Raw genomic sequence first — 26,589 nt, forward strand, 5'->3', positions numbered from 1 at the left:
CAGAGACAGAGAACAGACGACCGATGCTCCCGGAGCAACAGATCGCTACACTCCCTCCCGCTTTAACGCTCACTCTGCATCAATCTCACACACACACACACACAAACAAACAAACAGGAACTCCGGGCTGCTGTTAACAGAAACACCACCACAACGTCCACTGTTGCTGCCGCTGCGTCTACTGAAGACTTGAAGGAACCTGTCTGAGAGGTAGAGAACCCCCACTTTGCTCCCTCACCTGCTTCTTCTAGCCTCTCTCTCTCTCTCTCTCCTCCCTCCCTCCCTTCTCACTCTCCTTTCAGCGCTACGTTGAGAGAATCTAAATTGTATACTCCTCGCGTCGTCTCTATTCTCTCCCCATCTCCTTCTCAAAACCCATTGGAAGAGAAGGTCAGAGAGGCGGGACCTTTGGCTTTCTCATCCAATAGGTTTTGAGAAGGAGGCGAGAAGAGGGGACGCGAGGAGTGAGAAAATGCGATTCTCCCAAAGTGTTTCTCACAAGGGAATGTCTGTGCTGTCAGCTGCTGCCCTCTCTGCTTTTATATATTTCATCCTGCAGATGTAGGTAGAACCTCTCATCAATCAGCTGCTTATCCAACATTAGTGGCTGCCTTTTCTTCCTCAGTAGCATTGTAACGTTGTTCACACACTCTTTCACACTGACCACAGCCTGCATAATAAGTACTGTATGCAGAAGGCAGAGGAAAGAAGAAAAAAAACGAATGTGAAATGCAGCAGGTGTGCTCATCTCCCTCTGCCTCACTCCCTGACTGTGCTGCAGTGGAATGAATGTTAACACTGGAAGCCAAGCTACATTGTTATGTGTAACCAGAGGTGCTAAATAAACAACACATCCAGGGGAAACAAGAGAAATTGCTCTGGGGTGAAAGGATGTCGCTATGTGGGCGGTGGTCAAGGCAACATTAGAAGTGTTTGTTTGGCTACATACATTATAGGTACAATGTGTACACAGTCCATGCATCTTCCTGCATGAAGTACTGCTTCTGTTGATGCCCCAGCTACCATCTCGAGTAGCTCCCTAGGGTTTCAAACTAACAGCAGAGCTAAAATGAATCTTAGGCATGATATGTAGGTCACACTGCTTTTTACCTCAAATGGCTAAAGCCTAAAGTAATTTCTTACAAGATTGGGGAAAAAAGTTGTTCCTCCCCTGAAGACCGCAACATACACACTTGGTACTTTTGTGTACAATGTACAATTCTGGAATATGACTAACGTCCTGTTTCATCATTCACCAGGGGGATTCACGGTTGTGAAATATACGTTTCAAAAGCATCAACATGTAGTGTACAATGCTCCTTCAGAGAAGTGAGAAGGGGGTCATTCCATGGTATTTCAGCAAGCCATGACACCCAACCTCTCAGATTGTTCTGAAATGGTTTCTGCAGTTAGCAACAGATAAGAGAAGCCTTCCTGTAACATTATTTGGTTGAAATATAATTTGATCTTAAGCTAATTGACTGCACCCAAATTGGCCCTATTAATTTGTAGGATTCACATAATATTCAATAAATATAGTACCTAACATCCGAGTTTTACCAAACTTCATCCTACCAATGATTAAGCCATGAGGAATCCAAATAAATGGTCAAGAGCCACCCACAGACCCCCACACCCCACACCAAGCTCACCCCAACAGCCATTATACAGTATCAGTCTGATTAGAAAATAAGATTCTCACACATTCACCACTGTATGCTCATCTATGGATTTCCCAAGGACCATATCAAACTTAATGGCATAATATGTGTCACTGGAAACTCTCTTTGCACCTATGAGGCTTTTGGAGAGTGGAACAAAGTGATGGAAGTTGCGGGTTCCTGGCAGAGTTCTTGTGTTATAGTTTGCTGCTGTGATGAGTACTGGATTGGAATTGCAGATGCTGTGGATGCTGAAAACATGGACGTAAAGTTGAAATTCATGCATCCAAGTTATCCAGCAAGGTCATTTTCTTGGCCAAACATAAAGGACACATGTTATATACCAAAACCAAGCATCATCTGCACCATTAATGCAACGACCCCTGCAACTGGTCGCCAACATCACTTGGGCTGTAGATACATCACTGCAATGAGTAGTCCTCAGCTCTGTTGATGATTTTTCTTTGATATGTATTTGGGCAAATACATTGTTCTGACTTTAACACTTCACTCTACATTTATAAATCATTTAAAGGTTCAATCTTGAGTTAACATTGAGGAAGGGGGGGGTGATTCTTCACACTTTTTTCCATTAATAGCAGGAACAGCACCCTCTAGTGGTCAGAACCTAGTAATATCAAGTTGTATGACGGTACATAAACCAACAACTTCAATGACGCATTTCTCTGAACAGGGGAAAATAACCATAATCTCATTCACTGAATAGATTACATTGTATGAGGAAACAATACTCCTATCTGCAGCTTCATACTACTTGTCAGACATAGAGAACTGGTACTTTATACTAGCCATTGAGGTGGGCTTGGTGTCATCACGTCTTAATCCTTGTTAAGAAGAGGTTTGGTCTAAATCGGTTGTTGCATACTATATTTATTAAATATTATATGAATCCTATTAATTGAAATGGCAAATTTGGGTGCAATCAATTAGCTCAAATTGTTCAAATTGTCTTTCAACAAAATGATGTTGCAGGAATGCTTATCTTATCTGTTTCTAACAACAGAAATTATTTCAGAACAATCTGAGATGGTGGGTGATGAAATCCTCTGAAATCCTCTTGTCTTTTTGAGGTGGAACGACCCAAGAGACAGATTTGAAATGTAAACTAAGTCGTAATTCGCAGATAGTATTGTGGTGCAATTTAACATTGGCTATAGGTAGACAGATAGATGGGCAGTGAAAAGAGTATGTGTGCTATGTTCAATAGAATAAGGTTTGAGACACTGAAAACTGTATTCAGATGCAGAGACCCACATTGCCTGCCTACTGTAGAAGAGCAGTTGTCATGGAAACTGTAAGGCAAAGCTTTCCCCTCATGGAGCAAAATCGTGTGGCCAATGCCATGGCTGAATTCATGCAAGTCTTGCCTCAGAGCGGGCAAAAGTGCTGAGGGAGGAGCATCCTTCACAAATGGAACAGTAACCTGTGCCACTCAGTCATGCTGTCATCAAGGCAGCATTGTGCATCGTCCAGAAACATATACAACATCTATTTTCCATAAAATATACATTGGATACAGTATACCAAACACTAGGAACACCTTCCTAATATTGAGGTGCACCCACTCCCCCCTTTTACCCTCAGAACAGCCTCTATTCGTTGGGGCATGGACTCTACAAGTTGTCGAAAGTGTTCCACAGGGATGCTGGCCCATGTTGACTCCAATGCTTCCCACAGCTGTGTCAAGAGTGGCTGGATGTCCTTTGGTTGGTGGACCATTCTTGACACACACAGGAAAAAGTTGAGCATGAAATACCCTGCAGCATTGCAGTTCTTGACACAAATTGGTGCCCCTTCACCTACTACCATACCCCGCTCAAAGGTACTTAAATGTTTTGTCTTGCCCATTCATCCTCTGAATGGCACGCACACACAATCCATGTCTCAATTGTCTCAAGGCTTAAAAATACTTATTTAACCAGTCTCCTCCCCTTCATCTATACTGATTGAAGTGGATTTAACAAGTGACATCAATAAGGGATCATATCTTTCACCTGGATTAACCTGGTCAGTCTATGTCATGGAAAGTGTTCTTAATGATTTGTATACTCAGTGTGTTTGAATTTTCAAACTAGTTTTTATTGGGCAGATAAAGCATTTTTATCAAAAGCAATCACTTTTGCGTGTGAAAACACAGAATCCTACTCATTATGCCATGTGCTTAAAGGGATAGTTCACTCAAATAAAAAAAATACACAATGGTTTCCTTACCCTTTAATCAGTCTATGGACAAGGTAGGACAGCAATCCACGCTTTGGTTTAGTTTACCTGGCAGTGGCTGGCACTGTTTCCAAATGATATGTTTTAGCATTTGTGGCACAAATCCCAATGCCGTCGGGGGTACACCAAATACAAATGTGATTCCCATGTTCAAACAGTCCATTTAGATTTTCCAACAGGGCTATACAATTGGGGGAAGTTTTTTTTCTCAACTCAGTAGCCTCATTTCACTGCCAAAATTCAAATGAAACCATCGAGTGTTCAGCGAAATAACAACAATGTCAAATACAGGTAGCCTAGTCAAAGAATTAACTGTGCTGCAGCGCCAGCTGTGCCATCAGAGACTCTGGGTTCGCGCCAAGGCTCTGTCGTAACCGGCCGCGACCGGGAGGTCCGTGGGGCGACGCACAATTGGCCTAGCATCGCTCGGGTTAGGGAGGGGTTGGCCGGTAGGGATGTCCTTGTCTCATCGCGCACCAGCGACTCCTGTGGCGGGCCGGGCGCAGTGCGCGCCAACCAAGGTTGCCAGGTCCTCCGACACATTGGTGCGGCTGGCTTCCGGGTTGGATGCGCGCTGTGTTAAAGAAGCAGTGCGGCTTGGTTGGGTTGTGTATCGGAGGACGCATGACTTTCAACCTTCGTCTCTCCCGAGCCCGTATGGGAGTTGTAGCGATGAGACAAGCTACTAGCTACTAAGAGCAATTGGATACCATGAAATTGGGGAGAAAACGGGGTAAAAAAAAAAAAAAAATCCTACCATGTGATTTTCTGGATTTTTTTTCTTCTCATTTTGTCTGTCATAGTTGAAGTGTACCTATGATGAAAATTACAGGCCTCTCATCTTTTTAAGTGGGAGATCTTGCACAATTGGTGGCTGACTAATTACTTTTTTGCCCCACTGTATATAACTAGCCAATAATGCTTAGTGATGAGCTCTGTTTAAATTGAATGCCTCTATCCTGCAGACACAACTTGCAGGATGATGTGGATCTGTACAAGGCAGTCAATGAGTGGCTGGCGGCCATTGGCAAGAAGTTGTTCATGGGTGGAGACCAGCCCAATCTGGCTGACCTGGTAAGAGCATCACATCTGTCATGTGAAGCATTATCTTAGAATTCTAGAACTTGTATTGTCTACTTTGTCTAAGATGCAGATTTCCTGATGAGACTTTGTTTACAATAGCCTAAGTGTGTTTTGCTGATTGTCCTTGACTCTCCTCTCTGCAGGCAGTGTATGGGGTCCTGAGAGTGATGGAGGGTCTTGAGGCCTGGAATGACATGATGGAGAACACCAAGGTGAAGAGCTGGTACAGACGCATGGAGAAAGCTACAGAAAGCCATGAAGACCACAACTGATCCTGCGCAAAACATTGACCAACGCTAGGAAACTTGAATTCAATAGCACTTCCAGCCCTAAGACTAAATCTGTCGATGTCATGAGATGAGAAAAGTGATTGCATTAAGTAAAGACTGCATGATAGGCAGAAAAATGCAATAACATTTTGTCCTAAGGACCACCTGATGCAATTTACAGAAATCTACTTCCAACTTTGATATATTGTCTGTGAAAATGCACCCAATGATTTGTTTTGCTTTAAAAGAAACTGTCAGCAATTAGCTGTTTAGATACTTGTTTACTGTCTACCTGGTGTCCCCCAGTGTCAAAGCTGCAAACTTGAACAATGTGTATGACATGGGTAAAACCAAAATGACCGTTTCAAAATGTACATTACCTCCAGTCTTAGCATTTTGGATTCCATTTTTTTTGCCCGTTTTATTTTCCATTCAAAGGTTTAAATTTAACGAGCTAACATGACATTTTGATGACTCCATGTAATTTTCCCTCTAGGTTTGATCTTCCATAAGTTATGAAAGTAGGAAATACACTTGTAATGCTTTGATGGAAAGTATACTCAATCTTATTATGGCTACCTGTTTCAGGATGTTAACTTCCTGACTGCTTATTCTACCTCAGATGGTTGTTCGAGGGTTCCAGTCATGAGCAGAAAATGTATTCTTAATTATGCAGGATATAGCTGGGTGTTAGTGTGCAAAGTGAAATGGGTATAATGATTTGGGAGATACCATTGGACAAACTTGTTATGTATTAACCAGTCTAATGTGCATACATGTAAAAAGGTTAAATAAAAAAAGTATGTTTTAATTCCGTAACACCGTACATTGTTATTTTACAAGTTACACCTGTATTATTCATTTCACTCAAGACTGCATTTAGACAGGCATCCCAATTATGATCTGTGATTGGGCTGCCTGTGAACGCAGCCTCAACGGTTTGGTACAAGCTCAGCACTAACAGAGTGGTAAATGCAAACCTCACACTATAAAAACAGCTAATTACATGTCAATGTACAAATTATAAACATATGTTGGTGGATTCCATTCCATTATGACCACCCTGACAAAATGACTTGAATAGGGGACGTCATGATTGAGTACTAAGATCTAAAAGCAGTCAACAAAAAATAAATACAAATAGAAACAAAACCCTCAGTTTAAAATAAGTAATACCATATGAATTTGGTAAAGCAAACTAATCACATTTACAGTAAATCGGGGAAAAAGCCTTGAACTGTACAGCAAGAAGCTACGTAACTACCCTAATAGTATAATGTTCTCAACAAAGGTAAGGAGAAAAACAACAGATATGACTATGCAGTAGGAGTAGCACGAAGACTGGATAAAATGGTTCATGTTGCAGTCACGATACAAGCCAGTTATAATTTGGTTTTAGCTAACTATACTAAGTATACATACTATTAAGCAAATTGATCAGGATATAGTGCATCATTGCAAACATAACTTCCACATCAAGACTGAGCTTCTCCACCTAGTGCATTCTATGAGTTGTGGACTGGGGTGATGCAGCCTTGAATCCAACTGATGCATCATGTCCAAAACCTTCTTTCCCATCCTTCCATCCCACACTCAGGATCTCCAGAAGTGGGAGCTCAGCTGGCCTTTGGGGGGAGGGATCTGCCTGCTTCTTAATGAACTCTGATAGGGAGACAAAAGAAAACACAGGATCATTTTTGACCAATTTTAAGAGTTCAGTAGGTTTTAAAGACAGTGCATCAGTGTCAGTTAAACAACGGTGCCTATGATACTGTGCTATACTTGGCCTTGCCGCATGGCCTTGCAGCACACTCACCTCCAGGAACTGCTTGAGCCTCGTGACTGAGCCCGCCTGGCCTTGGCTGGTGACAGCTTCAATCCTAAGAAAGGACAAATGACAACATGATGTCTGAGCATTGACAGAGCAGCCAAGGTAGAGTGTACCACAAAGTTACAGCAGACTATTTTGTTCTGATGTAAAACTCAACTGCTGAGAGTGGCGATTGTACCTTGGCAAGTATTCCTCTTGGATGAGTAGAATGAGCTTCCAAAACTGAACCTGATACTGCTTCATCAGGGCGTTGCCACAGACCTAAGGGAAGACCGAGAACAGGGGACGTCAGTGACCTGCATAAAATGTCTAGTCCAGAGACCGTCTTTGGAGACAGGTGTCAGATACATGACTCATCACCTCTAGGAAGTCAAAAAGGAGTGTTGCCGTGACGTCTGCCAGGGGCTCCATGTTCAGCATCTGAGCCAGCCAGCGCCAGCCGTTGTTCAGCCCATGTGGGTCAGGCTGGACACAATGATAATAAAAGGTCAGCCTAATAACAGTATACAATTGGGGGGGGGGGGTCAGTGAAGTGCTTTGACATAGTGATATTAGCATTCGTTATGTAAACAATGTAGGATTGTCGATACCCCTTGCTTGGAGCCATAAGGCCATCTGAGCTGTATCATAGCAGCATAGAGGCGGATCATTCCTGACATCCTCTTCAAAAAGCTGTCCTGAGCTTCCACCCCTCCATCTTCCACACGGTAGCCTAAGATTCTGGTGGGACACAGAACAACACTTCAGCCAGAGCAACTAACCTCATTTGCTTAGATCGTGGAAGCAACACACTTGAAATGCAGCATTGGTGTTTTCAACCCAAAGTCATTGAATTACATCAATATCTGTTTCATTACAGTTCGTTCCAGATGCATTTCAAAACAGTGTGATGCCTCACTGACTTCTGATATTCCTCTACAGATGTGCCATCCTTCATAGGTGGGTAATGGGGCACAGCGTAGGGGCATTTCTTATGAAGGTGGGCGAGGATGAAGTCTCCGACTTTGGGGTGAAGCTCCCACACCCCAGAGGCCACCACAGCGATGGGGAAGGCTGCCTCGTGGTGGGACGCCACCTCCTCCTCTCCTTGTTTCTAGAGAAACACATTGACAAGGAAGCATTTAAGAGCTCTATGAAAAGACACTACCGTCTTTTATTTGTATGACTATGGGAGTATAAAACGTAACAGAAAAGTTAGGCAATTAGGAAGAAGTATAGAATTGTAAAGAGATAATACAGACCAACAGTGCTGTGTTTCCAGCAGTTCAAGCCAAGGTCATGTGAACTCACCACAAACTTCTCGGCCAGTTTGTAGCTGACAAAGTCCAGGCCGTTGGGATGCTGGGAGGTGGAGACAGACTTCCCTCCGGAAACCACTGATCTCCCAGACAACAGCTTGTCAATCTTGTCAAATATTTCCCTGAGCTTGGAACCTGGGTATTTGACAAACATGGCACAGACAATTTCAATCTCACGATTATTATAGCAATGTTCACCTTCTTTCACTTTCACATAGATAAAATTATTGTCATTATAAGCCTCTGAGCCTTCTCCATAACCCAGACGCACCTGAGATACTGGAGATCTGGCTGACAGGGATTGTGGCTGCCTTCTGGAGCTCCATTCTTAGTTTCTTTGTCTGAAAAACAAATGTAAAAGGTAATAGGAACAAAAGGGTAATGTTGCCATTCGTTTGTAATTTAGCTTTTAATGTGAAGGTGTATCATAATATGGGAACTGCATTTTCCTATAATGGCACAGTGCATTCCTCACCCATGCACAGTTTCAACCAACCTGGATATCCTTAGTGTTGTTCAAGCCTTCAAAAGACTGTGCACACTGGTTAGCGGAGTCCTGCAGCTCTTGGTACCACTTCAGGGTGCTCTGCTCAGCTTTGGTCTGCAGGCCTTTGGAAAGAAGAGTGCTTTTTAAACCCCTTGTTCACTACCTAACCTTTCACTCATTCGTACATACCTTATGTAACCAAACAAAGACAATCCTTTCATCCATCCATTTATCCTCCCTCTCCTTACCCTTTTTCCGTGCCTTCTCTTTGGCTGACAGAGCTGCACTCTTCTTCTGCTCTTCCTGTTGGGCCTGCAGCATTGCCATCTTCCTGCGTTCCTCTTCCTCCTCCTGCTCCTTCTTCCTCTTCTCCTGGGCCTGGGCAGCCGCCTCTTGCATCACCCGGATCAGTGACCTCATCTCATGCAGTGCCCGCTCTGCCACCGTCATGTCCTCCACACTGGGGAACTCCCCCTACACAATCACAATCACAACAAAATACCCATATTGAACAGAAAAAGGACATAAACAGGATGAAAACAATAGATATTATTCCCCACTCCCCCATAGCATGGGTCTACTTCGACAAAGACAATCATAGATGAGGGATAAAGAGAATCACACTGACCTCCGCTGTCATGCGCACCACCTCTGACACCTGGGAGCATAGCTGGTTGGCACGGGTGCTATAGGATGTGAGATCAGGAGAGGGGCCTGACTGGGTGGGTGCGGCCGGCTCCAGGAGCTGATTGAGTTGAAGTATCTCTTCCTGGATGGCATTGAGAGCACGCAGTCTCTCCCTACCCTCCACCTGTCTCTGCCTCTCAAATTCCGCCTCCCGCAAACGCTGTTGCTCCGCTTCCCGCAGGCGCAGGTTCAGGATCTGTGAGGGGCGGAGGAGGTTTTTCAACCTATATCTAAATACAACGGTTTTGCATTTTGCTTTCTGAAATTCCAATGGTTAAACTTTCAATACCTTTATTCTGTTCTTGTGCTCTTCTTTCAACTTTTCTTGGCGCCCAATGCTTTCTTGTGTTCTTTTAAACAAGAGAAAGACAAGCAGCAAATGAAGATTCTTGACATTTAACACATTTTCAATTCTGTCACAGGGACAGCAGCATATTGGTGGGTGAAAATGCTTTAGAGATAAAAACTAGCAGGGCGTACTCTCTGTCCATCATGTCCCTCATACTCTGGTACTCCTGTCTCTGCTTCAGCTCCATCAACTCCTCAAAGCGTTTGAGCTGCTCCGACTCACGACTCGCAACTGAGGCCACCAGCTTCTCCTGCAGCTCCTGCCTCAGACTCAGCTCCATCTGCACCAGGACATTCAAGAGTCTAGATTAGGTATGAAATGCTAGCTTAACATAATGCCATATATACAGTACCAGTCAAAAGTTTGGACACACCTTCTCATTCAAGGGTTTTTCTTTATTTGTACCATTTTCTACATTGTATAATAATAGTCAAGACATCAAAACTATGAAATAACACATCTGGAATCATGTAGTAACCAAAAACAGTGTTAAACATGTGGGAACTCTTCAAAGTAGCCACCCTTAGCTGACAGCTTTGCACACTCTTGGCATTCTCTCAACCAACTTCACCTGGAATGCTTCAACAGTCTTGAAGTAGTTGGTTGGCTGCCTTTCCTTCACTCTGCATTCCAACTCATCCCAAACCATCTCAATTGGGTTGAGGTCGGGTGATTGTGCAGGCCAGGTCATCCGATACAGCACTCCATCAGTCTCCTTCTTGGTCAAATAGCCCTTACACGGCCTGGAGGTGTGTTTTGGGTCATTGTCTTGTTGAAAAACAAATGATCGCCCCACTATGCGCAAAACCAGATGGGATGGTGTATCGCTGCAGAATACTGTGGTAACCATGCTGGTTAAGTGTGCCTTGATTTCTAAATAAAATCACTGACAGTGTCACCAGCAAAGCACTCCACACCTCCTCCATGCTTCACAATAGGAACCACACATGCAGGGATTATCCCTTCACCTACTCTGCGTCTCACAAAGACACAGCGGTTGGAACCTGAATTCTCAAATTTGGACTCATCAGACCAAAGGATATTGCTTGTGTTTCTTGGTCCAAGCAAGTCTCTTCTTCTTATTGGTTCCCTTTAGTAGTGGTTTCTTCGCAGCAATTTAACCATGAAGGCCTGATTCACACAGTCTCCTCTGAACAGTTCATCTTGAGATGTGTTTGTTACTTGAACTCTGTGAAGCACTTATTTGGGCTGCAATTTCTGAGGCTGGTAACTCTAATGAACATATCCTCTGCAGCAGAGTTAACTCTGGGTCTTCCTTTCTTGTGGCGGTCCTCATGATAGCCAGTTTCATCAGAGTGCTTGATGGTTTTTGCGAGTGCATTTGAAGAAACTTTCTGAAATGTTCCGTATATTGAATGACCTTCATGTCTTAAAGTAATGATGGACGGTCATTTCTCTTTTCTTATTTGAGCCGTTCCTGCCATAATATGGACTTGGTATTTTACCAAATAGGGCTCTCTTCTGTGTACCACCCCTACCTTGTCACAACACAACTGATTGGCTCAAATTAAGGAAAGAAAATCCACAAATTGATTTTTTAACAAGGCATACCTGTTAATTGAAATGCATTCCAGGTGACTACCTCATGAAGCCAGTTGAGAGAATGCCAAGAGTGTGCAGAGCTGTCATCAAGGCAAAGAGTGGCTACTTAGAATAATCTCAAAACTATTTAGATTTGTTTAATAATTTTTGGGATACTACATGATTCCATGTGTGTTATTTCATAGTTTATGTCTTCACTATTTTCTACATTATTCTACAATGTAGAAAATAGTAAAAATAAAGAAAAACCCTGGAAGGAGTAGGTGTATATAAACTTTTGACAGGTACTGTATATATTTTGTTGTTATGGTACACGAGACACCTGTCTGATGCACGCCTGTCTGAGTGGACGAATACATTGCGGAGGCCGCGGTGATGGCACACCAGTATCACATTTACCATTCTAATCTACAATGTTGGTTTGGTTACGGTAATTGCTGATAATGCATTCAATATATTATTATGGCATATTGATGCATGAACAAGATAACTAAGAAAAAAAAGAAAAGAAAAAGCTTTTGCAACCTTAGCTTTGGCACGATGTTTCTCCTCACAAATGCGTATACATCCTTCCATTTGAGTTGCCCTGGGAGACAGCAGGGAGATGGTGGGAGAAGGAATGGGGTTGGTGACTGGACTGAGATTGTTGCTGGCATCTGGGGCACTGTCCTCATCACCAACAATCTGCTGTGGATCGATATGAAGACAAATGTGAGGAGTTCATACGAATGTAAAATAAATAGTGTGCAGAGGGAGTTACATAATGGTATAAACAAAGCGGGAAAGAGACTTGCCTGCTCTGTGTCTTTCTTCAACCTGGGTACCAGAAGTGGAGAAGAGAGGGGAGTGGGCTGAGCATTGGCTGAATGGAAGGGGCTGGTTGAGGAGACCGGGGCCTCCTCAGACAGGCCTGTGCTTGGGTCAGTGGAAGCAGAGCCCAATGAGCAGGTCTTCTGAAGCGCTCGAGGGCTCATGTTAAGTCTCTTCAAGATGAGCCCAGAGAGTGGGGACAAGCTTGGAGCTTCATTACAACCTGACAAAATATCCTACAGGGGCCGAGAAAGGATCATACCAGTAACGTTAGGCTATATCACATATCTAATCAAATTAAATGCTTATTTAAAACGTGTCCAATGTTGGCTAGAATACTGAAATCGTAGACATACCATGGTCCAGCTAGGTAGCAGGCTAATAATTATATTGGTGATGTTGTAACTTTGTTTTTGTCAGTTAGCGAATGCAGAACATGCGAAACAACTTTGAACCTTTGAGCTAACGTTATGTATGTGAAGCCGTTAGCTAGCATATTAACGTTCATTACCTCCCCCTTTTCAAGCCAGTCTGGGTTGTATTTCAGTCTTCCCTTTGGTGAGTTTTTCAAGGCCTCCAATGTATCCCATCGTAAACTTTCAGCAGGCATTTTGGCGTGTAAATAAACACACGACAAACACTTTAAGTGATTATTAGGCTCGCTGCTGTTTGCAGTATAAGTGCCACTGAATGTCAAACTCCGACGTGGTCCATTTCCGGCTCTGATAAATCTATGGTTCCGAGTCGAGGCTATTTATCCTCAAAGCTACTTTGCCCTCATAATGGGTAAAATCGTAACATGTTGTGAACAATGTTAATCTAAATACTGGGTGTAAAAGCTGGATAACTATCTAGATTTTTTCCTTCATTTTCTGAGTTTGTTGTTTGTGAAACACACCAGACTGTCCATTCTCATTTTAAGCATTTGTTATTGTTATTGTTCAACAGTACAGTACATTTCAACTGAAGATAAAAAATAGAACTCATACAGCTCATACAATATAATTCTAAGAATATTCAATCCGATTAGTGAGTGTGTGTGTCGAGAGCTTGATAGGACAGAGTCACCAAACACATTACTATATGAAGCTTTGAGAAACTGAACATAATTCTGCAGGATGCATTTTCCAAAGACAAACCATTATGAATCATTCACATGAAACATGTCTTGAATGCTTCATGGTAGTCACAATTACTGGCTCTCAGCATCTTGCTGCAAAACTCAACAACAAAGGAGATACAGCAGAAGGCACAAAGGAGATACAGCAGTCCCTGCTGGAGCAGTAGGAGATACACTTCTTGAGATCAGTGATTTCCACTTCAAGCTGCGTCTTTGCGGTCACCACTTTGGAGTGGCGGCAACACCAGCTCTCAGCTGAAAAAAGAGCCTCTGCCACCTTAGTCTCCTGAATGATGGCACACAAATACATAGGGCAGTGTGACACCTGGGCCCCTTGTTTAGTGTGACACTTGGACCGCTTGGTAATGTATCTACATGTGTTCCTCCCATATAATATAATTCACAGGATCACACCCAACCCCCTTGTTTCCATCCAAACACCACATATCAACCCGTGAGAGTAGCCTGAGGACCTGTGTGTGTCAGACCTTCTCCAGCAGCTTTGCAGAGAGCTGTCTGGTTGAATCGTCACTGTGCTCTGCTCTCTGCCTCTGTGTTTGTTTGGTCTGCCTGCTTCAGACTCTCTTTGTTCTCTTCACTCTGCTGCTTCAGCTCCTCCAGCTGGTCCAGCAGGGCCTGTATTTCCTCCTGCTGCATCTCCTTTGTGCCTCCTGCTGTATCTCCTTTGTTGTTGAGTTTTGCAGCAAGATGCTGAGAGCCAGAAAAGCAGAAACAACATTTGAAATGTCATCTATGACAATGGATATGGACCACACAGAGTGAAAGGAAAATTCAGTCATGGATACACACCACTTTTTCCGCTTCTTTGTCCGCCAGTCTCTCCAGTAGGCCTTGCCTCTGCTTTGATGTCCTCAATGATTCTGTCTATCAATTAATACAAAAAAAATGTTTTCAGAATGCTCAATATATGGGGCATTGAACAGTCAGCCTTGTGCACGAGGAAACAGAATCAATAGAACATATTTGCTGGTACTGTCCATCGGTGGCTCGCTTATGGAGTCAGGTCCAGGAATGGTTGTTATGTTATAATATCAGAGTTCAGATTGACCTGCAAACAGCATTGTTATGGAAAATATCATTATACTGTTGGGTAAAACATTTTATTTTTAAGGCAATATCGGTATACATTTTTACAATTAGGGAGGTTTCTGGAACCCCAGAAAGACATCATAGTAAAATGGAGGGATGTATTGCAAAAGGAAATAGCAAAATTACATTATACTTGGAAAGATGGGTTAATCTGTGGACATCAGTGGGTTGGAGTTAAGATCTGAATGAATGGTGGATTGGCTGTTGTGGGTGAAAATCCAGCACTTGAAGAGAGAGGAGATTCTGAATATTTAATGATTTAACTACATGTACCGTAGATGTGACCAAAATAGCTGTAAGTAGCAGTAAAAGTATTGTTGTCAGTTAGTTTACTCCAATTAGGGTAGGGATGGTAGAGAAGGGGGGAAGTATAAAGGGAAAACATTTCAAATAAGGGATTGGAAATTATGCAAACAATTAAAATGATAGAACCTACAATCTATCTGCAATATTAAATCATTGTTGTTCTTCCAATCAAAACATAAGACCACAATTCTTATTGTCATTTTCCTGCAAAGACACTAACACCTTGTCAATCTATGCAAGTCCATGTATTGGGGAGAGTACCTCTTGTTCATGGCACTCCCTGAAGAATTCTCAGAGAGTGCAGCTCACCTTTTTCACGCCACCCATAGCCTCATTCAGGGCTGTCAACTGTGTGGCCACTGCCACCCCATCAATCTCTGCTTCTACCAACTTCCTCAGTGGCATGTCTCTTTCCCCATGTAGAGTCCACAACTCAGCCCTGTATGAAATGGAAAGATTAAAACCAAGCTAGTCCTAAACTGCCTCACACATTTTTTTACATTGTCTTGTGAATGTTTGTAAACGTATGCATGATGACTAAATGTGCTCATGTCATGATATTACTCCACACCTGTTGTGGCCAGTCTCCCGCCTCTTTCTTTGGGAGTGTTGGAGGAAGATGTTCTCTCATTTTCCAAGGACCAGGTCTTTGGTGGAATCCAGCAGATCCTCCTCCTGCTCGTCGATGACATGCTGGCATGCACTCAGATACTCAGACTGGTGCGCCAGCAGACAGAAACACACACACACACACCCAGTTTCTTTGTTTATAGGACACATTTATGCAACAAACAAGAGGGCACTAGATATTGCTGATTGCAAGTGAGAACTTTGCTCTGTAAGTTGTGATAGTGGGATAGCCTCTTCTAGGGTTTGTTGTGTAAGGGGCAAACATTGAATTTCTAGGGTTTGTTGTGTAAGGGGCAAACATCGAATTGTACACACGATATATTATCAACTGAATACCTCATTCTTCAGAGATCAAACATTCATAATGAGTCTACCAATCTTTTTTTCCCATTTTTGTTACGCTGGCCATGCATCTTCTGCTCTTGTTCATCCTCATGAGACAGGTCAGCCAACTGCTCCAGACGGTATGAAGGCCCCTGAGAGACATGAAAATCAATATTGGTAGTATATCTAATGATATTGTGCGTGATATATCTTTGGGAATAGTGAGCAATAATGTATGTTAATAAATGTGAAATGTAAGCTATGTCCATTGCACTGGATGAAAATATATCTGTGAGGAGCAAATCATTTACTTGCAGGACCTCCCACTTGTCATCCAAGTGGAGGTTCTGCCTGGGTCCAGCACCCAGGGGACCATGGCACAGAGGTGCCCAATATCCCCTTTGATGTTGTACACCTCTTTGATTGGCAGTCATGGCTTAACTGTTATAGGCCCACTTTATTTCAAAGGTTGAATCAGTGTTGATAACTCTATTGATTAAACGTTTACTAACCTGTGTCATCTTTTCAGTGCAGCTCTTCTCTTCAGGTGTATAGGCGTTTTCAACCAATAACTTAATCTAGAATTGGAGCACACGATACATAATTTGCACTAGTAGGCCAACTAGCTGCTAGAAAGTCACAAGACAACCTGAGATAAGAACAGTACCCGGAAGCATGATCACTCCATGCATGTCCAGCAAGCCAAATCTCACCGATGTTCTTTATTCATAACCAGATTATGAATAAAAACTGGTTTGGAAAAAGTGAGTGATTTGTTTACCTGCTAAATCTCTACCAACGGGATCGGATTCGGTCATCTCTAAAGATATCGGTCTGGTGATTTTAGAACATTCGTTGGACTCACGTTCTAATTCACGTTGCCAGTAGCAACGGGAAATCCTCTGCAACTCGTATTATTACCGCAAAATATCTCCTGCCTGTAGACTGCGACAACTCATTCGACCATCCTTGTAAACACGACGTAGTTTTCCAGGCCATGGGGTGCTCAAACGAACCAAATTTGAGGGATACATTTCGAATATTATATGAATTGGTTGTAAACGTCCTAAGCAAGCACCATTTATTTTCTTAACTGTTTCGTCCGAACTCGCTAGTTCCTGATCTGCATGACTGCACACATATGAAAGAGTAACGGGTATCGTTGCATAAATTGGCCAGCAGAGACAACCGTCGGAACGTCGGCTGCAAACACTTGTTTCACTGTATTTGTGTGTGATAATACTCGTCGAAGCCTGTGTTACGGAGGGATTCGGTGACTTGTTCTAGTTAAAGGTTAAATAAAAATATACTTGTTATGCAGGTCCAGTGGACAATAATTGGCTTTTGAGAAAGTTGGCAACTTTATTCACTGTCGACTTGCGCCATCTCACATAATAGTTATAGGGAAATCGAGTGCCCGTCGAGCGGTTCGAACCACCTCCGGACTAACAAGACATGCCTTTCGGCGGAGACATTTCACCTGGTATACTGGAGAGCGGTGACACGCACCTTGGTGGGTTGAGCGCTAAAATAGGTTTCGGCATATGATTTTGATGTGTCTAGTCTCATCCATCAAACGTGTCTGGCAACTAAATTGAAGGCACCAATGCCATACACCTACCTTATGCTGTTTGTTTCGTAACGGCCAAAGTCTAACCAAAAAGCAATCGGAGCACACATTTGGGGCTTTGATAACTAAACCGATTGCTAATTCCTGACTCCAATCATTCAGAAGTTGACAACGCCTGCATTCAAAGTTAAAAAAGGATACCTGGCCCTACCAATTAACATTTGCATTTTCATATTACAAAGTGGCACCAACACAGCATGTATTTCTTGTGATTGTATACACTTCTGAAATATAAAATAAACTGTCAGTAACACTAATATACTGGTCCAGTACCACAAGTACACTATTTTAGCCATAACCGCCAGACATTTAACAGCAATGTAGTTTGCTAGCTCTAGATAAATCACTACAATTTAATACTATAGTTGGTTAGAAGAGTCACACACATTTGTGTACACATTAAGTTTTATTGTAACAAAACAAGTTGTACACCTTTAAGTTTAAAACAGATGATTATTTCCCCCCAGCGGAAAATAAAACAGTGATTAGATGTAAATTCCATGAGATAACAGGTTGTTTTCCATGAAGCAGTGGGGGGCCGAAATTTACAAGCATTTTTTTTAAGTTTTGTTTTGTTTATTAAAAATGTACTTTCACATCTCACGGATGTCTGTAAAACAAAAAAAATATGATATAGTAATGGTGTCAAAATGCCCGCCCACCCCAGCACCCCAAGTTATCCCTTTACCCTACCCCAGCATTGACCCCAAACATTACAAGTGATGGGAATAAGCTGGTATTTTCTGTTAACTTTTAACCACATTAGGGGGGGGCATTATTTGCAGGGATCTACTCGCCAACTGAACAAAATTATAAAAACTATAGAGGGGTCTGCTAGCGCTAGGTCACTGCACCATGGCTTTTATTCATTTATCACAACCTTTAACTGCAAGAAAATTATTTATATAAATTGCTATTTAATTCTACTCAAGATGGCATGCTGATTCTATTTTTTTGTAAGTTTTTATTTTTCTTCAGATGAATTTGGGAATTGGGGTGGTACATACAATTCAAGGCAGGAATTTGCCATTGGTTTTTAGATGAGACAAAGAAACTTAACATGGCACAGACAGGAGTGAGGCTTCAGAATGAGACGATGAAGCACAAAGTAAAAATACAAAATCTTGCTCCCAAATATGGGCGGATAACCAAATTGGGTGAAAATAGGAAAGGGTATTGGTAGATGTAATTTTTCGGTTTAGTCATCTTCTCCTTCATCATCCTAAACAAAATAAAGGAAAAAAAAAAAAAAAATCAGCAACACCATAATAACAAATCACACTATTCAATATAGCCAATTAAGCAATTATCTAGGGCATACCTCCCCATCATCTCCGTCATCCTCATCTTCCTCTCCATCTTCTTCATCACCCTCCTCATCAATGTCCTCAAGGCCTTCCTCGTCATCATCATCTTCACCTTCTGCTTCCTCATCATCCATGTCAGGAACCTGCCAATCAAATTAGCCAACATTTTAACTATGCATTCTTCATCTACACAGGAGACTTAATCTCCTGGGTGACATCCAAAGAAGGAATAATAAAGTTGCACAATGGACATAAGTCAAAGAGCTGGTAACAAGTCCTATTCAAAATCAAGAGAACATCGATAACAGGGTGTGCTAGGCCTGGGAGACCAGTGTTGGAAAAAGTATGCAATTGCCACTTGAGTAAAAGTAAAGATACCTTCATTAAAAAAAATAACTCAGGTAAAAGTCACCCAGTAAAATACTTTTAGACTTTTACTCAAGTAGTATTTGTTTTAAATCTACTTAAGTATCAAAAGTAAATGTAATTGCTAAAATATATTTAAGTATGAATCTTTTCAAATTTTATATATTTAAGCAAACAGCACAATTTTGTTGTTTTTAAAATGTACGGATAGCCAGGGGCACAGTCCAACCCTCACACATAATTTACAGAGGCAGTAGGGATGACCAGGCATGTTTTCTTGATAAGTGTGTAAATTGGACCATTTTTCTGTCCTGTTAAGCATTGGGTGTCAGGGAAAATGTATGGAATAAAAAGTACATTATTTTCTTTAAGAATGTAGTGAAGTAAAAGTTGTCAAAAATATAAATAGTAAAGGAAAGTACAGATAACACAAAAAAAACAATGTAAGTAGTACTTTAAAGTATTTTTTACACCACTGTTGGAGACTTACCAGGTAGTACTGCAGGGGGTTTGGCCAGATGTCATCCTTGATGACCTCTCCCAGCTCATCTGCCCCAGCATCTGAGTGATCAGTGAACCAGGTGAAGAAGCTCTCTGGCTCTTCATGTTGCCTCTTCTTGCCGGCTTTATTCTGCGTCTGGCTGGAGCGCTTTGTCAGGTCCTTCAGAGACGTCACAGGGGTAACAAATCAACTTAGGTATTTGTTGTGAAATTGTTAGATATTGCTGCATTCTTAGAAGTAGAAGCATTTCACTACACTCACAATAACTGCTTAACACATGCGACAAATACAATTTGAATTGAGCTTATATATATATATATATATAAAATTGTCTAGCAAAATATCCTGACCACAACAACCAGACATGAAAACCAAAATTATCTATGAACACTGAGGTACAACATTCAGGTTGGGGCTGAGAATTTCAAGGGACTTCATGATACGATATGCATTTTGAAACTAAATTTACTGCCCTATTATTGCGATTTGATGTTCCAAGCATATTGCTCACTGTATGTCTGCTGAAGAGGGAGTTTTGATCAGTCAGGCTAATAAGTGCCAAAACATATTGGTTCACTATTTAAAAATATGGAGAACAAGCTAGCTATATGATTAAAAATACCAGAGTAAAAAAAAAGTGTAACCCCCTTTTTCTCCCCAATTGTTAGTAGTTACTGTCTTGTCTTATTGCTACAACCCCCGTACGGGCTCGGGAGAGACGAAGGCCGAGAGTCATGCGTCCTCCAAAACACAACCCAATCAAGCTGCACTGCTTCTTAACACAGCGCACATCCAACCCGGAAGCCAACCGCACCAATGTGTTGGAGGAAACACCATACACCTGGCGAACTGGTCAGCGTGCACTGTGTGCGGCCCGCCACAGGAGTCACTAGTGCACGATGAGACAAGGATATCCAACCGGCCAAACCCCCCCTAACCCGGACGACGCTAGGCCAATCGTGCGTCGCCCCATGGACCTCCCGGTCGCGGCCGGTTGCGACAGAGCCTGGGATCGAACCCAGCGTCTCAGGTGGCACAACTGCACCACCCGGGAATCAAAAATACCATAGTTTTGGCACAAGTACAGCCAGCTAACGCTACCCACAGTCGACTTATACATATAGCCTACCCCTGAACTCAATACTTATGACAAAATGTATATTATCCAAAAAGAATGTTGCTATATGCAACTGCAGAGATACCCACCCCATATTTCAGGTACTCAGTGTTAAAAAAGTCTGGTCAACATATTGGTGTAAGTGCCCTACTTGTTTCTGCCAAATGCTGTACTTTTAAAGCAGCAATGTGTAACCTTTTGGGCAACCATACCAATTTCACATAGAAATGTGAGTTATTGATCTGTCATTCCCACTGAAAGCTGGTCTAAAAAGCAGTATATATGTTCCATGTGAGCCATTTCTATGCTACCCATTCTGAAGTTTAGTGAAGTTTTCTATTTATTTATTTTTATACCCGCTGAAAATGCAATGTTGGGTTACTGAATATATATTTCTCATTGGTTTAGATGGTACAAGTATTCTCTACACATTGCTTGTGTAGAACTGAAATTATTTAGCAACCTGGAAATACAGCGATTTCTGCATATTGCACCTTTAGAGAATCTCCAATATTGCCATGCATGTGAAAAGAGGTGATATGAAATACCTTTCCTGATTTCCATTTTATTTCTGTTGACTTTGATGATGGGTCTCCACTCTCGTTCAGGTGGAACTCTTTGGAAAGGACTTTGTTTTCAAAGTATGGGTTTTCATCAAAATACTGGAAGACAAAATAAATAAATTTAATTAAACCAATAAATGGCATATTGCTGCCATGAATGCAATATCCTATGAATGCAATATGATGGTAACCTTCACTTACAAAATCTATTCTGTAGCCTGACTTGATATCTTCAAACTCCGTAACCTCCACCCTGGTCAGATAGTGAAGTGCCTCCTCATCTTCCTCACCAAGAAGGGCAGAAACTGTAGGAGGAAACATTTAAACAGTCAGAACGTCTGAGCATTCTAGGTTCCAGTGGTAAAATCATGTGTCAGCCTCCTAAAGAAACTCACCTTGCGGATGGTTGACGAATGTTGTGACCCAGAAGTTGGGGATTTTGGCGATCAGTTCTGACCTCTTCTGAAAGAATGGCTGACGGAGTTTGTTGTATTTCTGTTCTACCTTCAATATCTCCTCACTCGCCTGCTCATTCAGTCTGTGAAGAAGATTGTACATGCATATCAGGGTTTTTCCTCGAACAAAAGGGGCTACAGTGGTGTTTTTCATCCCGAAAGTGATGTATACATGTAATTTTTTAAAGCATTTAACGTCAATTTCCTGAAATTAACTAAATTACTCTGTGGAGCCGAGAAATGTTTGCAGTTTTAACGCGAATTTCCTGAAATATTACACACTGTGCCATGGAGCTGAGAGAAAATGGTGTAGTTTTAAAGCTAATGTAAACGGAATTGTACATGTTCTGCCATGTAGCTGAGTGAAGTCGTTTTAAAGAATTTCCTGCAAGTATATATGCATTTTGCCGTGGCTTATGATTTTGCTCAAACGTAAGAAAATCAATACTGTTTAATTAATTATAGGTCCGTTCTCTTTTCTACATGGTTTCAGTCATTTAAGCTTACCCCAAAAGAGTTTTTAAAATCGGCAAGGCTGATTAATTAGGGCCGATTTCAAGTTCTCATAACAATCGGGAATCTGCCTTTTTGGATGCTGATCATGGCCGATTACATTGCAATTCAAGAGGAGAATGCATGGCAGGCTGACAACCTGTTACGCGAGTGCAGCATGAAAAGGACCTTGTGGCTGCTAGCTAGTATTATAAACGTATATTGTATAAAAAAATATATATATTTTTTTTTACAAAAATTCTTCACATAATCACTAGTTAATTACACATGGTTGATGATATTACTAGGTTAACTAGCTTGTCCTGCGTTGCATATAATCGATGCAGTGCATGTATCATTGAATCACAGCCTACTTCAACTTTGCCAAACGGGTGTTGATTTAACAAAAGCAATATTTGCACAAATATACCCAACCATAAACATCAATGCCTTAAAATCAATACACAGAAGTATATTTTTTAAACCCTGCATATTAATTTAAGAAATTCATGTTAGCAGGCAATATTATCTAGGGAAATTGTGTCACTTCTCTTGCATTTAGAGCAAGGATATTCAGGGTATATATATATGTGACAATTTCTTCCTAAAAAAGACAGTAATTAATTTTTCAGAATTATGACCGAACATTGAAGGTTGTGCAATGTAGCAGCAATATTTAGACTTTGGGTTGCCACCCATTCGATAAAATATGAAATGGGTCCATATTTCACTGAAATAATAAAAGGGTTCGTTTTCGAAATTATAGTTTCCTGGATTTGACCAAATTAATGACCTACGGCATGTATTTCTGTGTGTTTATTATATTATAATTAAGTCTGTGATTTGATATTTCATAGAGCAGTCTGACTGAGCGGTGGTAGACAGGAGCAGGCTTATAAGCATTCATTCAAACAGCACTTTACTGTGTTTGCCAGCAGCTCATAGCAATGCTTGATGCACAGCGCTGTATATGACTTCAAGCCTATCAACTCCTGAGATTAGGCCGGCAATACTAAAGTGCCTATAAAAACATCCAATAGTCAAAGGTATATGAAATACAAAATGGTAGAGAGAAATGGTCGACGCGTCATAATTCCTATAACTACAACCTAAAACTTCTTAACTGGGAATATTGAACCACCAGCTTTCATATGTTCTCATGTTCTGAGCAAGGAACTTAATGGTCCGTCTTTTTTTTTTTAACATGGCACATATTGCATTTCTACTTTCTTCTCCAACAATGTTTTTGCATTATTTAAACCAAAGTGAACATGTTTCATTATTTATTTGAGGCTAAATTGATTTTATTGACATATTATATTAAGTTAAAAGAAGTGTTCATTGTTCATTCAGTAGTGTTGTAATTGTCATTATTACAAATTAGCCGATTAAATCGATGTCACCTTTTTTTGGTGCTCCAATAAAAATTATAAATTCGGTTGACCTCTAATATATACATACACTAAAAAAATTACAGTTTGGACATAAACTGACCTCGAAAAAAACCTTGCTTAGGCTGCCCACCCAAAGTTTTTTTTACAGCAGAAAAAAAATATATATCACATTGTCACAGTTAAACACAAATGTGTTTAATACTGACAGATATACACTCAATTGAATGGCTTACCTGTCAATTTCGTTTTGAACTTCATCAATGTGTTCAATAGCTTCCTGTTGCTCTTTTTCTGTAATGAGAAATGCAATGTCAGAAAATATTGTAGTGACTCTCGGTGCAGTGCATCGGTGATATACATCAACATTAAATAGTAACTACCAAGTTCCTGCACATTTAACTGCCAATAGTCAAAGATGTAGCTATAGCCAACAAAAAAAAAGTTACGAGCTAATGTTCTTGTTTTGAAATTGACCCTGAACTCCCAAGCTTCACTCAGGTCCATGGATGCAAAAGCGTTGCAGGAGTGAGCTGCTAACGATTTGTAGTCTGAATAAAGGGGTGCAAAATGGGCGAAAACATCAATTATAATCAACAAATGATTTTTACCATGCATGACTGAAATGTGTGCGCGTAGTGTTAGCAACACCTCTGCAACTAGCAATTTCATAGCAGCTTGTCAACGGCGGTTCTTCTTGCTGGCTACAGCGAGGGCCGCGTGGTTTGAATGTGGGAGTCCGCACACTGCACTCTGTGCCTCGATTCCCCAACACTGACTTACAGCTAGCTAACTAACGTTAGCTGCACTGCATCGAAACTATGCACAAGTTATTTGTTTATAATTAACCCTGCATTGTTGAATCAAGGAATATAATTCCTCCAATGGCCTATTTCTCGAAAACTACGGCTCACTAACTATAAGTTAAGCTAGTTAGCCATGTTTCAAATATCACATTCGCTGGCTAGCTTTATGGCGGATATGAACAACAACAAAGTAACAAGGCCACGGTGTTTCATTCAACATAGAAAACATGAATTCTCAATCAAAAATTCACTGTCTATTATAACAATGGTTGCACAGTTGCTTTTACAGTACCAAGGACTAGACTTGCAAAATAAAATACTGAACAGAATATTCATTGATTAAACAATTAGCTAGATAACGTTTGCTAGCTATGAAATGTTGCTAACGTCGTTAGCTAACATGGCCTCCATCACCGGTCTAACGTAGTAGAACCTAGAACTACGCACTCACGGCAGACAATACAGACTGCACCCAGAACCGGGCAGATTCATATTGAAAAGCACAAGGACAACACATTACTAGTTGTGAACTCATTTGATTTCAAGTTGTACATTTCAATAGAACTAATAAAGAAAGTGAAAATGGCGGTTAACTGGAGGCCGCCATTCCTTACCGGAGGTCTCGTCCGCGCCGTCATAGTTTGAGTTCAGCTCCTTTTTACTCACTTTTGCCGCCGATGCCGACATGTTTTTCGAAGGCTGTGAATAACAGACTTCGGAAAAGAACACGGAATTCGTTTTTTTCTGTTCTCTCCGAACAGGAGATTATTATTTCTACCTAAGATTTCGGTGTGCCGTTACAACGTGTGCAGCGCTCCTCTACACAATAAAAAGCGAGTAAGTCAGACACCACGAAGCTCAAGGCAAGCCCACTCACGCGCTCCCTTTCATTACGAACGCGCCTCAGCAAATGGAACCAACCGGGCTCCGCCTCTCGAGGACAAGTCGACTTGCTCGATTCTAGTGTTGCTTTCTGATAGGCGAGGTCACACACAGGGCTGGCATATACTAAGGGGATTCGATTAATCTGGACAGGGCAGGCGTGTGTTACACCGGGTGAAAGTTGATTGCATTCGTTTTGGAACCAGGCATCTAGTTCAAAGCCCAGGCGAGGTCGGCTCAAAACAAAAGTGACGTAGGGAGTAGGATTCTGTTTTCAAATGCAAAGGTGATTGCTTTTGATAACGCTTTTATCTACTTTCACAATGAAAACTAGTTTTGAAATGCAAATATATGTAATGTAAAATACATGTATGTTTCTGGACGATGCAACAAACCTCCTTGTTGACAACATGACCGAGTGGTCATTTAAGAATGCCGCTCCTCCCTCACCCTTGTTGCCCATTCATGGCACGGGTCATACACCTCCCGCAGCTCAGCATAATTGAATCCTAACTAACTAATGAAAAGGCGGGATTTTGTTGAAGAAAATATCAACCTTTTTTTTCTTTTCCCCCCCCAATTTTTCCCTTCTTTTTTCTTTTAATTTCTTTTTAAATTTTTTAAAATTCATAATACATCAAACATGTCTAGCAAACCAAACACAGCTATTAACAATACTCAAAATATCAATAAAATAATACAAATAAATAAACAATTTAAGTGCAATTATATTCACTCTGAAAATATCTTATTATAATGATTCATGAATATGTTATTCTTGTTGTTATTCACTAGGGTTAATGTTTTAATAAGATAATTAAATTCAATCAGAAAATTGTGTAATTTTGGTATAGAATTTTGGATATTTTGTTTGTGTATAAAGTATTTGTCAACAAGAATTTAAAAAATAACAATCATTTCAATGGTTTTGTTATCATTGCAATAGTAAAATAGTATATATTTCATGTAAAAAATATAGGCAGTGTTCATAATGGTAAATAAGTACTTTGCAAGGTTTTCCCAAAATTCTGACACAAATTTACATTCAGAGAACAAGTGAGACAGATTCTCACCTTCTTTTTCACAGAAAACGAGGATATCATCAATAGCCACAAATTTGGAAATCATAGAATTACATGGATATATCTTATGTACAATTTTGAAGTGCACTTCCTTAACATTGTATACAGTATTTGTAAGGCCTTAACCATGCATTTTTCCAGACAATGTCAGGAATAAGCATATTCCAGAAAAACTGTCTTCTCGGTGTAAGTTGGTTTTGTGAATGAAGAATTTGTTTTATATATTT

General features: G+C 41.1%; 2 protein-coding genes and 1 long non-coding RNA gene across 4 annotated transcripts; 1 reads left to right on the plus strand and 2 right to left on the minus strand.

Moving 5' to 3' along the window:
• The first annotated feature begins 84 nt into the window (after positions 1 to 84).
• On the plus strand, positions 85 to 6,067 carry LOC135514233 (uncharacterized). The gene is made up of 3 exons (XR_010451644.1): positions 85 to 210; positions 4,868 to 4,976; positions 5,129 to 6,067. It is a non-coding gene; the product is annotated as an uncharacterized LOC135514233 (long non-coding RNA).
• On the minus strand, positions 6,037 to 16,997 carry gle1 (GLE1 RNA export mediator). 2 transcript variants are annotated; one of them, XM_064937557.1, is made up of 22 exons: positions 16,551 to 16,995; positions 16,282 to 16,347; positions 15,782 to 15,921; positions 15,387 to 15,532; positions 15,125 to 15,254; positions 14,210 to 14,284; positions 12,791 to 14,110; positions 12,264 to 12,515; positions 11,995 to 12,156; positions 10,038 to 10,186; positions 9,847 to 9,907; positions 9,499 to 9,753; positions 9,119 to 9,344; positions 8,880 to 8,992; positions 8,655 to 8,724; positions 8,376 to 8,518; positions 7,988 to 8,178; positions 7,676 to 7,805; positions 7,446 to 7,550; positions 7,264 to 7,346; positions 7,071 to 7,134; positions 6,037 to 6,916 (listed from the first exon to the last, which is right to left on the minus strand). In XM_064937557.1, exons 7-22 carry the CDS (start codon positions 12,887 to 12,889, stop codon positions 6,848 to 6,850), a joined length of 2,172 nt encoding a protein of 723 aa, XP_064793629.1. In that variant the 5' UTR covers positions 12,890 to 14,110; positions 14,210 to 14,284; positions 15,125 to 15,254; positions 15,387 to 15,532; positions 15,782 to 15,921; positions 16,282 to 16,347; positions 16,551 to 16,995; the 3' UTR covers positions 6,037 to 6,847. The 2 variants fall into 2 exon arrangements, with proteins under 2 accessions (XP_064793629.1, XP_064793630.1); XM_064937558.1 differs by having other exon boundaries at positions 11,995 to 12,153; positions 15,387 to 15,921; positions 16,551 to 16,997.
• Positions 16,998 to 17,786: 789 nt separating this feature from the next.
• Positions 17,787 to 25,317, minus strand: seta (SET nuclear proto-oncogene a). Its single transcript, XM_064937560.1, has 8 exons — positions 25,013 to 25,317; positions 23,829 to 23,886; positions 21,650 to 21,792; positions 21,456 to 21,559; positions 21,240 to 21,353; positions 19,563 to 19,733; positions 18,721 to 18,849; positions 17,787 to 18,621 (listed from the first exon to the last, which is right to left on the minus strand). The coding sequence occupies exons 1-8, from the start codon at positions 25,083 to 25,085 to the stop codon at positions 18,598 to 18,600; spliced, it is 816 nt and encodes a 271-aa protein (XP_064793632.1). The 5' UTR covers positions 25,086 to 25,317; the 3' UTR covers positions 17,787 to 18,597.
• Between the last annotated feature and the right edge of the window lie 1,272 nt (positions 25,318 to 26,589).

Source organism: Oncorhynchus masou, chromosome 25, assembly GCF_036934945.1.
Source record: "Oncorhynchus masou masou isolate Uvic2021 chromosome 25, UVic_Omas_1.1, whole genome shotgun sequence".
Taxonomy (NCBI): domain Eukaryota; kingdom Metazoa; phylum Chordata; class Actinopteri; order Salmoniformes; family Salmonidae; genus Oncorhynchus; species Oncorhynchus masou.